At 40.1% G+C, this 15,388-nt stretch overlaps 1 protein-coding gene across 1 annotated transcript in view; it reads right to left on the reverse strand.

The window, feature by feature from the left end:
- pex14 (peroxisomal biogenesis factor 14) overlaps positions 1–15,388 on the reverse strand; it is a 315,467-nt gene that overhangs the window by 51,343 nt on the left and 248,736 nt on the right. The window contains exon 7 of the mRNA XM_060938413.1: positions 1,511–1,608. Within this exon, the coding sequence (XP_060794396.1) occupies positions 1,511–1,608 (98 nt within the window). The remainder of the gene's footprint in view (positions 1–1,510; positions 1,609–15,388) is intronic.

Here is a 15,388-nt window from a genome sequence, read left to right on the forward strand (position 1 = left end):
CAAGGGGCTACTAAAATGAGATAAACAGAATTTTGATAATAAAAAATTTGCCTTTAGTTCTCTTTTAAGAGTGCACGTGGTGTGTGTGCGCGTGTGCGTAGGGATGGACAAATTATAAATTCGTTAGCTAGCTCACTAAACAAGTGAAAGCTCCAGTGTGCTACCCAGTTACACGGTTTGGTTGCCTAGAAACCTAAGTGACTTGACTAAAAAGTGGTAGCTCATGTAATGTAAAAGCGTATGGATAGCTACAGTAAGTTTGGACACGCCTTCTAATTCAATGTTTTATCTTTATTTTTATTAACTAAAAGACACTTCATGTCAAAGTAATGATGGATGTCGTTTCTCTTTACTTAGTTGAGCGGTTCTTGATATAATCTGGATTACTACAGTTGTGGAATAGGGCCATTTACTGCCTTTTTATCATTTACTGTTTGATGGTTTCAAACGCATTAAGGAGGCAAGAAATTGCACTAATTAGCTTTTGACGAGGCACCTGTTAATTGAAAAGCGTTCCAGGTGACTCCCTCGTGAAGCTGGTTAAGATAATGCTAATTATAGCGCGTAAAGCGTCATCGAGGTAAACGCTGGCTACTTTGAAGAATCTAAAATATGAACAACATTGTTTTTTGTTCGCCACATATTTCCATATACTTTCTACATGTTCTTTCATAGTTTTGATGTCTTCAGTTTTGTTCTACAGTGTAGAAAATGGTCAAAATACAGAAAAGCGCATCAATGAGTAGGGGTGCACAAACTAGTTAGCTAGTTAAGTGCATTAATACAGACTTTTGTACCCAAAAGTGGATAAAAACTAGTTGCTTTTTTTTGGTTGAAACTACTTATCCACTGGCTAACTACAAATAAATACAGATAAAACAAATTAAATACTGTTTTTTAGTAGTAGTTTTGTTTTTTTTTAGTTTCTATTTACTGTGTGTTGTATGTGTGTCGCAGGGTTCCTTTTGATAGCAGAGGCATATTTAAGGTGGTGTTTACATTAGACCGTATCCGTATCGTTTTCGTCGCGGATGCACTGTCCGTGCACATTAAAACGCCGGGAAACGACTCCACAGGCGGAACAATTTGAATCCGCCAGGGCCCACGTATTCAACCCAGTACGTATCTGATCCGGTGCTGTGTAAACATTGAGGAACGAGGATACGCAGTGCTGAGCTCTAGCTGACGTCGTCATTGGACAACGTCACCGTGACATCCACCTTCCTGATTCGCTGGCGTTGGTCATGCCACGTTGGTCATGTGACGCGACTGCTGAAAAACGGCACGGACTTCACTTCCTGCTATCTGTGTGTGTACGCGAATCGTTTTAAAAACGTTAATCTGATGATCCGCTGATTTGAAATAATGTAAACAGGGCCTAAGTCTAAATAAAGAAGGAGAGAGCAAGAGAGAGTTTTAAATGATACAAAATCTGCTCATCCTGGACATCCAGACTTGTCATTTGTCCACTCCTGAAGTGTGTGTGTTTGAAAGAGCAACATAACCTTACATGAGAGTTAGCCAGCTCCTGAGACAGCTCCTGGATCATCTGCTGCTGCTGGACCAACAACTCCTGCACTGAGGTTAAAGTCGTCTGCAATTGGGTCACTGTAAACAGAACACACACACACACACACACACACACGTTTGTTTCACTATCCCTGTGAGGACCTTCCATTGACAATTATTATTGCAGTTAATGAATGCTGTGTCTGCACCTCAACCCTAACCTTAATAATGAAAAGGAAACTTTTTGGCTCTTTTATTTTTTAAAATTTTGTTTAAAAACAAACAGTGCTTTCCTTATAGGGACCATCCAAATATCCCCACAAGGTCGAAATTGTCAGATTTTACCAAAGGTGGACAAAGTACCCAACTTCATTACTTAAGTCAAAGTACAGATCCCGCTGGTCTAATGTTACTCCGATACAAGTGAAAGTTGTCCAGTCAATTTTTTACTTAAGTACTGAAGGCAAGGCAAGTTGATTTATATAGCACATTTCATACACAGTGGCAGTTCAATGTGCTTTACAGAAGTAAAAGCAAAACAGTGAACAATAGAAAATAAAATTACAAAATAAATGGGGAAGAAAAATGAGAATTAAACAATAGTAGAAATAAAATAATAAAATGAAGTAAAAGTTCAGTAAAAAAAAAAAACCAGCAGAATAAAATAGAATAAAAGTTAAGTAAAGTTTAAAACATGCAGAGACTGTAAAAGTTAAGAAAGTTTAAAACATGTAAAGATGACGATATTTATCAGTTAGCAGAAAGCATCTGAGAACAGCTTGGTCTTTAGTCTAGATTTGAAGCTGCCAACAGCAGGAGCATTTTTGATGTCCTCTGGGAGTTGGTTCCATAGCTGTACTGCATAGTAGCTAAAAGCTGCTTCACCACACTTTGTTTTAACAACAGGTTTTACCAGTAAATTTTGCTGCTGCGATCTGGTAGATCTGATTGGGTTAGGCCGCTGCAACATATCAGAGAGGTAATTGGGCCCTGTACCATTTAGAGATTTGTACACCAGCAGCAATGCTTTAACGTCAATTCTGTAGCTTACTGGAAGCCAGTGAAGGGACCTTAGAATTGGAGTAATGTGCTCTGTTCTTTTTGTTCGTGTGAGAACCCTAGCTGCTGCATTTTGAACCAGCTGAAGTCGTTTGACGTTTTTTTTTTTGTCAGGCCTGTGAAAAGGCCATTGCAGTAATCAACCCTACTAGAGATGAAGGCATGTATAAGTTTTTCCAGATCATTTTTTGACATAAGTCCTCTTAGTTTGGAAATGTTTTTAGGTGATAAAATGCCGTTTTAGTGATTGCTTTCATGTGACTGTCAAAGTTTAGCTCGCTGTCAATGAAAACACCAAGATTTTTAACCATTTCTTTTGTTTTAATCCCCTTTGTGTCAAGAATAGTGGTAATCCTGAGTCTTTCATCTTTTTCCCCAAATAGAATTACTTCTGTTTTATCTGTGTTCAGCTGGAGAAAATTTTGTGACATCCAGTTGTTGATTTGGTCAATACACTGGTAGAGACATTCAAGGGGGGCATGAAGTACTTGCTTTTAAAAATACATTTTCTGTCAACGCATTGTTGTATTATTGCCACAACGCTTACAAAACCTAACGCCTCTGAAACAACATACAGGATTTACAAAATGAACGCATGCTGTGCCATCATGGTGGTTTAACGTTAAGCTAGCTAGTCAGTGACGCGCCACCTGACATGCTAGCAAACTCTTTTCAAGCTCAAAATCATATTGGGTAGCTAACGTTACTAGAAAAGAAAGATTTCTACATTCTGTTTATTTGGCAAGATTATGCTAAAGCATTTCTGAAAGCACTTCAGATAAGTTAACATTATTCAAGTTAGCGTAACTCCATTTTACATGCTAACTAACAGAGTCCAAGTTAACTAGCTATGTGTTAACGTTAGCCGTGGACAAGGCGATGGCAACTTGGCGGGCAAATCCATAGAAAGTCATTTGACTAACCAGACTGCATAGCTACGTTTGCAACGTTATCGCTAGCTCTAAAAGCACAGACAACTTCATTACAAGCTCTCTCTTGGAATAAAATGTTTACAGACCTCAATATGCTCCCGCAGGTTGGACAGGCGAGTTTTTGTAGGCCGTGATGCGGTTCGTTTTCAGCAAACAAACATTTAAAACAAAATGAATCCTTAATCCTTTCAGAAAACTGAAACATGGGTTCATGGGTGCGTGCGTTCTCCAGAAGAACAGCCTCCTTCCATTCTGCCATCGACTGATTTTGTTCAAATAACGCTGCTGAGAAATCACTGAACTTGATTTTATACAGTCTATGAACGTGACGTGACTCTAGTGCAGACCTGGGCATTTTACGGCCCGCGGGCCGCATCCGGCCCTTTGGTTCATTCTGACCGGCCCGCGTAAGGTTAATTAGAAATTACAAAATAAACGTATTTTCTAATTTTACCTCATGCATGGACTGAATGTGCATTGCTTTTATTTTGAAATTGTGTTCAATAAAAACGCAATGCGCGCGACATGAACATGACATGAAATCCCACGAAACCTAATCCCGCGATAACTACTTCCGTAATTTGTCCAGACCAACCACAAACTTGGACGTCATCCTTCAAACGGTCCAGCCAATCACATAGTGTGACGTCACCAGCAGGCGCCGGAGCTGATCTCCGGCGAAAAACACCAAATGAGGTGATTAGACTACAAATGTGGGCATCATTATTATAATATGATGTACTTATCTTGCTTGATATTTGGAGTAGAAAGACAATATTGTGATGTCTTTATTGTGTGAATGTGACTGAAAGAAAAAAGGTACAAACGTTCACATTTTGTTAACCATTGTTTTGGGAAATTTGATTGAATAAATGACATTTTTTGTAAGGCAACCTCGTTTTTTCCACACTCTTACCAGTCTTAGCAGCTTGTAAAAACAATGTTATTTACCGCTTTATATAAAGAAATACAATTAATATTATGCAGAATTTAGTTCAGCCTTTTGGTCCCGCCCTCCACAAGATTTTCTGTTTCTCATCTGGCCCCATGGAAAAAATAATTGCCCACCCCTGCTCTAGTGATTACTGACAGGCTGTCTCAGTGTCACCTGGGGGAAAAAAAAAAAAATCACGTTTTAGAAAAGAAAAGAAAAAAAATCCACTTTCAATGCCGCTTCATAGTAACGAGGACCTTGATAAAAACGTAGTGGAGTGAAAAGTACGATATTTGTCTTTCAAATGTAGTGAAGTTAAAGTCAGAAACTTCCCAAAAAAAAAAAAAATACTCAAGTAAAAGTGTACTTAAGTACAGTACTCAAGTAAATGTACTTCGTTACTGTCCACCTCTGGATTTTACTATCCTTGTGGGGACATCTGGTCCCCAGTAGTATAAACAAACACACACACACACACACACACACACACACACACACACACACACACACACACACCATCAGTTTATGAATGCTTCAAGAAAATAAAGCTAATCGAATACAAATATGCTAAAATGTTCTCCAGCTCAGAATGTTTGTTCATGTTGCTCATTTTCTCTTTACCTCTGCTTTTCCCTCCGTCAGTAATAGAAGATGACTATATTTGTTCATGATTAATCACCAGTGTCTGATCTTATATCAGCACACCGTCTCGAAACCTCCATTAGTATGGGTTAGTCTCTCAAACTCTCCAAACAATCAACAAGATGGAGAAAAAAAACCAAACAAAAAACACACACACACACACACACACACACACACACACACACACACAATCATTTGGGATGCAGCCGAGGAGGCTAGACGACGTGTCCTCACTAATCTGAGTGAATATAGCTCATTTTCCATCGACTCCCAAGATTAAATTATTGTCAGGTTGTGCCGTTCCCGTGCATCAGAGAAAGCCTGGGAAAGGAAAAAGAAAAAAAACAAAAAAACAATGCTAACAGGCCAAGAGTTGGCGTTATTAATGGGGGTATCATTGCAAATAACCCAGAGCACAAGTTGCTCTCTGCCTGCTTCCAGTCACACATGCATTTCCAAACAATGCATTAAGTTTCCAAACTGATTACGTTACAGAAAACCAATAAACGCCTCTATAAATCATGCTCTGTAAAGTGTTAAATCAACTCTAATTGGATTAACATCAGCAGATATTATTAGCTGCCGACTCTCCAGTGCACCGTTACACTGTTCTGCTTTCACAGAAACAGCTTTTCAACATACAAGCGAGGACACATTACATATGTACGCTCTCTCTCTCTCTCTGCTGCTCACACTACGACACAGAGCAGCTACTAACAGGCTACGAGACGAACGGAGATGTAAAACTAAAGGACGTTATAACTTAAGGGCATAAAGTGTGTGCACTGATGATGATTTAAAAAAAAAAAGGTTGAGAAAGTTAAAGTTGCGTATTTAGAAAAGGAGAAGTAAACTGTTGAACAGATGCGATATGAAGGCACGTCTGGGACGCCTATTATATTACTAGGTGTATTCAGAGTAGAGTTAAGCACACACTCTGAGGATTTAATACTTTAACTGTGTACATTCAAGACCTCAGACGTAATTTGGTACTTGAGTGATATTCAAAAGTTGCGCGAGTGTTAGGAAAGTGGGCCGGAGTTCCAGTGAAAGCGAGACGTGTTTAGGTAGGCATATGGGGTGAAAATTCAAATTCGATCCAAATTGCTTGAAACCGGTCTCATTGAATTTAGAACTGAATGCAGAACAACATATGTGTCAGATCACGGAATCCAGGGACACATGTCGGCCCGGGGGCATTTTGAGTTATTGACAGATTCAGAAAGTACAGTTTCTAAGCTTTCCAATGATGCCTTCCATGTGGAGATCTGACAATATTTGAAGAATGTGTGGCCTTTTGAAAGTGCATACTTCTTAAAACAGAAAAGGGAGAAAATCGCCCTCAAAGTTTTCCATCTCAGCTACTCTGGCTGCAGGGCGGGCACATAATGCTGCTCATTTGCATGACATTAAGGAAAGCTCTACCCCTTACTAGCTAGCACGATACTACTTTCATGTAAACAAAGATCACCATGTCAATTTTCCTTCCATGCAAAGTATGCCCAACACAATTATGAAGTACAAAAATAAGTCCTAAAGTATACTTTAACGTTTTGTGGTTGAAAAATTACTCACACCGTAAGAAAGAAAGAGAGCACGATGATAACACAACTAACACAACACTAGTTTCATGTAAAGCCTCCGTCACAACCGGCCGTACGGTACCGTGCTCCTACGGCCGGTCTACATGCAAAAAACGCAAGAAACGCACGAGAGCGCGCGTGTGACGTGCTGATTTTCGAGCTGCAGACCGGCCGCAGAGGTTCTTTGTCATGTCAAACAAACTCTACGGGCGCTTAGGTTTTTTTCAGGTTGCAAGACAAACTTACGGCCAACGCGCGTCTTTCTCCATGAACAAAAAAAAACCCGCAGCGATTTGGGAAACGCCAAAAATCACACGGCCAAAAAATCGTACGTCCGGTTGTGACCTAGGCTTAACCAAACCACAACACTCTCCGTTACATGCAAAAATAACCACACAGCCTTAGATTAATAAACTTACCCCATCAGAAAGAGAAACGGCGCCTTGCACACACCAATGCCTCCGATGGAATGTAATCCTAGAACGGTCCGTGTATCATCCGATCATTCAAGTATTCCATTCAATCTGGAAAACGAGGTTGCAGGCTTTTTTGCTAGAAATGGTGATCTCCGATGTAAATACCGTGTGTCTGTTTGCTTCGCGGTGTTTCAGCTCCTCTGCGATCTGTTTAGCTTGCTCATTCCATAGTGAAATCACACGCCTGTATGTAGGTTAAGTCGCCATGCGCTCAACTCGTATCATACAGCTGATTCGCAAAAAAAAAAAAAAAAGACTTAAATCATCATGTGAATGGCCCATATGGTAATTTACCCACACCCCACAGCAGGCTACAGTCCTGACAAAAACGAGACAATTTGCAACAAAAAATGTATGCTTTTCCAACAAAACAATCTATTATCTGAAATACTGATTGCATTCTTCAAGATCTCAACTTGCACATGATGGAAAAAAACAAAAATCACTAATTTCGAAAAAAAAAATGCTTCTTTTGCGATTATCTCGGATTCGTTTTGGCCGATATGTGTCCCTGGATTCGGTGAGGGGTCACATATTTTAATTCTGTAAAAAGTATGTTTATCCGTTCTTGAGATATTACAAATTAAAGATTGAAAAAAAAAAAAAAGGGCTTAATTTTTTCGAAATCTGCCGTAATATTCCGTCTGAGGATCACATGGTCCAAAATGAGCCTCGTTAACCAATGAGATCAAATGTTTTTTCTTAATAACTTTTCTAGCTTTCAAGATATATATATATATACATTTTTTTTTTTTTTAAGATTTTTTTTTTGGGCTTTTTCACCTTTATTGGATAGGACAGTGTAGAGACAGGAAATGAGCGGGAGAGAGAGATGGGGAGGGATCGGGAAATTACCTCGGGTCGGAATCGAACCCGGGTCCCTGGATTTATGGTATGGCGCCTTATCCACCTGAGCCACGACGCCCCCATTTTTCAAGATATTTACATGGAAATTGGCAGGAACATAGATGGTTGTATACTGAATACAAATTTAGAAAAATTAGTAAAAACTAATTATGCAACTTCGTATTTAATCATGCTAATTAGGTAAAAATGTTAAATCGGTACATAAAGTAATAAAAGATTAGTTCTAATCCCCTCTTTATGCGCTGTAGGCCTTTGCATTTCTAAGTAGGGCCTACTAGTGTTTATATGAAAGAATATAAATGATTATTTCAATTAACATTCACAGCTTTCAAGGCGAACCTCGAAAAAAAACTGTCTGATCCACATCCAATAAACAATTCACATTAACTGAATTGAAATGGACACTCGCATTTCTGACTTCTGGTTTTTTAAAATATCATTCCGACCACGAAGATCTCAATATTTTTTCTTCATCAAAAATATACGACTACAGTTCTATTCTAAAATACTTATTTATTTACATGAATCAGTTTGATTTGAAAAAATAAGTAGGTAAAGCTACAAAAACTCGCTTCAAAATCTCCCGTGAATCATAACGTGAAAACTAGCAGACGGAAAGTTTTGCTGAAAACTTCATCAGAAACAGCGAGAGCTGTTTTAGAGAACATCCCTATAAAAGTTATCTGATTGATATTCATGAGTAATCCAGTCGGAAACCAATCAGAAGAGGAAGAGACAGAGAGAGAGAGAGAGAGAGAGAGAGAGAGAGAGAGAGAGAGAGAGAGAGCGCCTGACCGCTTTCTCGTGACTCAAAAAGAAAAGCACCGGCAGTTTCCTGATGTTCCGCAAGCAGAGTTTTTACTCTGTTGTACCGACTTCGACCTGCTGTTACTCCCAAAGTACTGAACAGATCTTAACCAGATACATTTCTTTGGAAAGCAGAGATAAGCTTTTTAATGATAGTATTCACGATAGAAAATATTCAATAGTTAAGCAATGGCAGGTTTGGAAACTCAGATGAGCGTCTGCATGCACAATTTTCACACCAGCGAGTGTCTGATACGCCTAGCTTCAGTTATGCACGATTCTGAACTTAACTGCATGGCTCTTGTGTGATACTTTACCATTTCATGACCTCAAGCTATTTGCTTTCAGATCAAACAGTTCTAGCAACTTGTTGAGAGGAACTACCCACTGAGGCGTTTTGGCTTTTTTTTTTTTCCCCGTTTGCACTCACACTGCCAGTAGGAAAGCTGAAGTGACGTAAACCAACCTGCTAGCGTGATGTTACCAGGAAACGTTAGTGAAGATATTTACATTTCGCATTGATGCACCGAAACCGCTCTGTATTTCCTCTATCAGATATTTGCTCAATAAAGCCTGGACTTCTCCATCAGTCCATTTGTCTCAGGGCTCAACATTAATGGTAGCCCAACTGTCCGGGACAACCAAATATTCAGTCAGGACAAATCTGCATCTGCCTGTCTGACGGGACGAGTTGAATATTTATCGAAAAATCACCATTTTTATAGTAATTACTCAAGAGTTACATCAACAAAGTTCCAACAAAATGAGTTCAATTCCCTCAGTGACCCAGCCGTGTTACCGTTTACGAAATTCCGGGGAAGCCGAGTACAGCAGGTGCGCGTGTAAAAAATAACCACGTCGTAATATCTAATTATAGATTATTAGACTTTGAATTCATCGAAATCTGAGAAACGGTGAACAAATACCTCAATAAAATAAATATCTGTAGTGAATCATCATTTCATTCGGACATTCATTGCATTTTTCCTTTTGTGTGCTCCACGTTAACTATCACAAATGTAGTAAAATATTTTGCAGGAATTTTACGACAGCGCCGAACTCGCTTACGGTTCGTCTTCATGCACAATGTGAGTCTGTCACCCTTATCATGTCCAACTTGTTTTCTTTTGGTTTCATTTCGTCGAGAGAAAGTGAAAAAGGCAAAAATCCCGACTCTTAAAACTGCAGATCAGGTAATGGGTTATAAAGGCCAATTTATGCTGACAACCCAGTCCTCGCAGATAGTGTTGCAGACAGTGTCTGTGTAGCCCCCCCACCTTCGCAGACGCTCTGCGCGCACCTCCCAAAAATTGTGACCACCGCAGAAGCCTCGCAGACAGCGCCGCAGACAAGAGGGCTCTGATTGGTCCACTCTACATCCGCTGTACTTGCACTTCCGCTTCCCTACTTTCCCGGTTTGTTTTGTTTTTTTGTTTTCACGACCGGCATTTTTAAAAACACCAGCGAAGATGGAGCAGCATGAAGAGCGGTTGATTGAGGAAGTACGTACATCTATGCGACTCCAGTTCTAGTCATTATATTAAAAAAAAAAGTTCTAGTCATTATAAGTAACCGGAGGATTCCACTAACCACACCCACCAACTACTTCTAGCGACTTCGCGCCCCCTTGCGTTGTGGCGGTGAATAACATCGCGCACGCCTATTACTCCCCGCTCAACGATAAATTACAACTGTCTGCGAAAAGCTATCTGCGAAAGCCTTGTCGCAAGAGCATGCAGAGGCCTTAACACCACACCCGCCATTGGATAGTTTTTGTTTATTATAAGAGTTAAAGTTTGAGTTTTATTGAAAAAATATTAAAACAATGATAACTGTACCTGCTTTTTGATAAATGTTGTTAATTACTTTCCTTTCATTGAACTACACAGTAGTACACAGTAATAAAAAGGTTATGGTCAGGACAAGTGAAAAATCTTGCTGCTTGTCCAACTGGACATGTGGATTAAAAAGTCGAGCCGTGTGTCTGTGTCGTGCCGTTCCGTTCCCCCCATTCTTAACTCGAACATGAAGAGTTGTTGTTAACATGAGTAGCGTTTTATACTGATTTTTGAAAACGGCGGTTGCTACACTGGCTCATGTTCAACCAATTGACATACACTTACATCTGGACCAGACACTTACATCTGGACCAGACACTTACATCACTCATGGTTCCTCTTGTACTGGGAGAGTATCTACCCTGAAGCAGGAGCTAAAAAAGTCCCTCAAAACAGAATTCCAAGAACTACGATCATTATCAGCTCCTGCAGTGCGGACACACAGAAAGGGGGGAATTCCTCAAACAGTTCTAATAACTATGAAAAAAGTTCCTCTGGGCCGAAAGCTCCTATTATGTCGTGTATACGATTAACAGTTGGCACAATATACTTATTAAAAAAACAAACAAACCCAAGAAGACACAGTCCTCCATATCCCCCGCCCTATATACCAAGTTTCAAGATATTAGTCTTCATATTTTTCAAATTCTGCTGCAGGAACCCAACCCTACCTCTTTACTCTTTACTACCTCAGCAGCCCATGGCATAAACCCACCAGACCTTTGGTCCAGGTGAACTAAAAATCTAAATTTCTCACATTTCTTAGTATCAAAAGGCACATATAGAGGGATCCCGCATGACGTCACCGCGCCGCGAGATTTCGGTAGTCGCCATATTGGAAGACCAAGTACACATCTATGCAAGTACATACATACATAAAACAAACTACACCTGAAATGTAGCCAGGACCGGTTCTGCCCTAATCTGGACCCGGGTGCAACATCGCGCCCCCCCCCCAAAAAAAAAAAACAAAAAAAACAAAACACACCAGTCTAAATCAGGACAACCAGTGTTCGAACTACGGGGGTACTCGGGGGATCCGAGATCCCCTGAAACAGACATGAGATCCCTTGAAAACATGATTTGGGAAATGTTGGGGGGTCTCTAAAATATTGGCAAAATGATGTTTACTGACATAGCAATCGTGTGTAACGGGAAGCATTTGCATATCCGAAGTGTTGTGTTTACATCAAAGATAAAATAAACTGATATGACAACGACTGCTGCTGCCAGGTTGGTTGTTGAGTAGCCTGACTGTTTTTTTTTTTTTTCTTGCGTGTGGGATCATTGTTGACGCGAGGTTGTTTTTTGAACATGCCAATGTGGACACGATTTCCCCTGATGAGTTATGACTTCAGACGCGATGCGTGTGTGGAGGTGTGGAGTCTGCGTGATATGTGTGTAAGATAGGCTTCTCATGTGTTTGGAGATCCGCGCTCCGAGACAAGCGCAAGCACCCCCCAGGGAAAAAAAAGGGACCCCTCGAAAATATCGGCATAGTTCGAACACTGAGGCCAACCATCACATAACTATAAACATTTTAGATCAACTAGTTTAACTAAATGGGCTATAATAAATAAGCCTGCAGGCAGCCATGGCGGGCTGCCTCAGAAAACTAACCATTTGTCCTACCTTAAAACTCGTTTTGCATTTTCTGCCTCCTTTTTTGTATTTTCGACCCTGCGTTTATTTTCTTTCCTTTTCTGAAAACCCGATTTGTGTCCAGACATTTTGTTCTGCTACCAACGAACTAACTCGTCAGGTCTCGTCTCTCGAACCCGCGATGAAGGGCAACAATTGATACATTTTTACAAACAGCCAATAAACAGCCAATAGGGAGGTTGCAACGTTCAGGCTCTCCTTTGCTCACAGACACTCAGTAATGCACTTATTCTCCGTCTCCTGGCAGAAAGCTCCTTAGTTTGCTCCCCTTGTGTCTCAATCGCAGCTGGTATTCTGAAGAACGACTTCTTTTCACCTTTCCCATCAGCTTTGTTAGAACACCCTAACACAGCACAAAAGTTTACCATTGTAGGTTTATGATGAATCAAGTGCCTCGTGGGTTTAAATTCCGCGCGCTGCCGTTATTTCCCCCTGATCACGAGTTTGTTGGTCTTCCAATATGGCGCAGGGTCTGTTTACTTCCGGTTTCCGGTGACGTCAGTGGGAAGGGTCTATACATTACTTAATCAACACATATACCAACTTTCAAGACCATACCACTCAGTTTTCAAGTTCTGCTCAGGAAACAAAACCCATCCCTAAAGCCTGGCGTACACGGGCGATTTTCCGTCACTTGGTCATGCAACTTTCTGATGCAAGCGAAAAATTGTGCGCGCGGATATTTGTGACGGCAGTTTTTTGTTGCTTGCAACAGATCGCAGGTATCAAACATGCTACCAAAAAAAAAAAAAAAAGCCAGTCGCTGACTTGTTGCAGAGAACGCCGCATGTGCGTGTCTTTGCAATAACGACGCGATCGCCTCCAAAGGCTCAGCCAATCCCCACCCTCAAAGTAGTCACGTGATTTCCATGTGCCTTTCATCCCCCTCCTCAAATCACCCACTGATCGCAGATAACGTGCACACGCAGCTACCCGACAGAGGAAACTTGCGTCCAAAAGTCATAATATGCTTGTGACGAGAAGTCGCCTGTGTGCGCCAGGCTTTAGACTAACCTGAGAGACTAAGTCTGAAATTGTTTCCATGGAAACATGAAAAATTTAAATTTCTTAGTATGAAAAGGCACATCTAGATCACCTTGTTAACATGTATACCAAGTTTCAAATCTGTATCATGAATAGTTTTGGATATATGCTCCGGAAACGAACATTGCTCTTAGAAACCAAGCCAAAATCTATTTTCGATGGAAAATTTTGAAAAATACAGTATATACTTAAAAAAAAAAAAATTCAAAATGGCAAAAGGCACCAGTTCGATATGCATACAAAAAAAGTTTCATGAAGATATCTTCAGTTATTTTAAAGATATGGCCCGGAAACGAAAACATAACCGGATGGATGGACGGACAGCTGGAACCCGTTTCTATATCCCCCGCCAAACGAAGTTTGCATCCCGTTAATACACTTAACAATAGATTATTCGATTCTAATAAAATAGATGAGCCAAAATAATCGAGGATCTTTTCTAACGGGATCTTTTCTAACAGCCCACCTATTCATACTTGTTACAAGTATGAATAGGTGGGGCTGTAAAGTAGAAAAGGTTGAGAACCCCTGATCTAGAACGCAGCAGGAGCAGTGAGGAGCTTGGCTTATTTCTGAACTTTTGGGTGAAACACCTAATCAAGAAGTTGGCAAGCAAGTGTGTGCAAAGATTCCTCAGAAATACCTTTCTGGGTCATAAAAAATAAAAATAAAAATAAAAAAATAATAATAAAAAGGAGGGGGGAGGTGCTGGATCAAGTGCTATTTTATAAGCTGTCAAATAAGCATGGAAGGCATATCGTTAAATTAAACCAGTTTAACAGTGATTTACAGTATATGACAAGGTTCGAGGACTGAGTTAGATTTTAGTGACATTTAGGGTAAAAAATCTCATCTCATCTCATTATCTCTAGCTGCTTTATCCTTCTACAGGGTCGCAGGCAAGCTGGAGCCTATCCCAGCTGACTACGGGCGAAAGGCGGGGTACACCCTGGACAAGTCGCCAGGTCATCACAGGGCTGACACATAGACACAGACAACCATTCACACTCACATTCACACCTACGCTCAATTTAGAGTCACCAGTTAACCTAACCTGCATGTCTTTGGACTGTGGGGGAAACCGGAGCACCCGGAGGAAACCCACGCGGACACGGGGAGAACATGCAAACTCCACACAGAAAGGCCCTCGCCGGCCACGGGGCTCGAACCCGGACCTTCTTGCTGTGAGGCGACAGCGCTAACCACTACACCACCGTGCCGCCCGGGTAAAAAATCAATTTGTGATATATGGACTGAAAATATATCAGTATAGGGTCAAATTTTCTCAGGAATCTGAAAATGACAATTTATGCAAAATCTTTAATAGTCGATTGGGTCGATTGACTTCATCATTCAATGGTCGTGACAATACTTGAAAAATTGGTAAAAACGGATGTGAAATTTTGTCATAAAAAAACCTTGATCTCATTTCAGAAAAGATTTTAGACCAAAATAATGTAAACTGGTTGTAGTCCATATAAATGGGTATAATTGATTAAATTTTGGTAACTCGACATTCAAAATTGAATGAATGCAAGTTTTTTTTTTTTTTTTTTACAACAGTGTGTATTTTTTTTTCATGAACTGAAAATCGATAGGGGTAGGATTAGTAAAAGTACTAATTTTACTTATCCGGTGTTAGAATTAACTTATGTATTGGGTACTGTCTTATTCCCAACAAAATTACAAAGAGACTGATGTATAATACATGCAGGTTTATCATTATATAAACTCAACAGGAAGAATGAAAAGCCAAATCCTTACCCAGAAGCTCAAAATTCCTAAAAATTTTGTCACATGACGTTCGTCGATGAAACTGGTTGGTATGACATCATTACTTGCTGCAGCCACTGAAACTGATACTTATTTAAAAGAACACAACATAAACTCTTATTCTAAGGTTAATAGATAGCAAGTTTATCACTATTTTGCAAACTGCAACAGGATTAATGTGGATGTTCGAAATATTTTGTCACCAAAAATAGGTCATTTTCGCCTACTTTTTAATAAAAATCATGCAAAAAGTCAAGTAAGG

This window comes from Neoarius graeffei, chromosome 13, assembly GCF_027579695.1.
Source record: "Neoarius graeffei isolate fNeoGra1 chromosome 13, fNeoGra1.pri, whole genome shotgun sequence".
Lineage (NCBI taxonomy): Eukaryota > Metazoa > Chordata > Actinopteri > Siluriformes > Ariidae > Neoarius > Neoarius graeffei.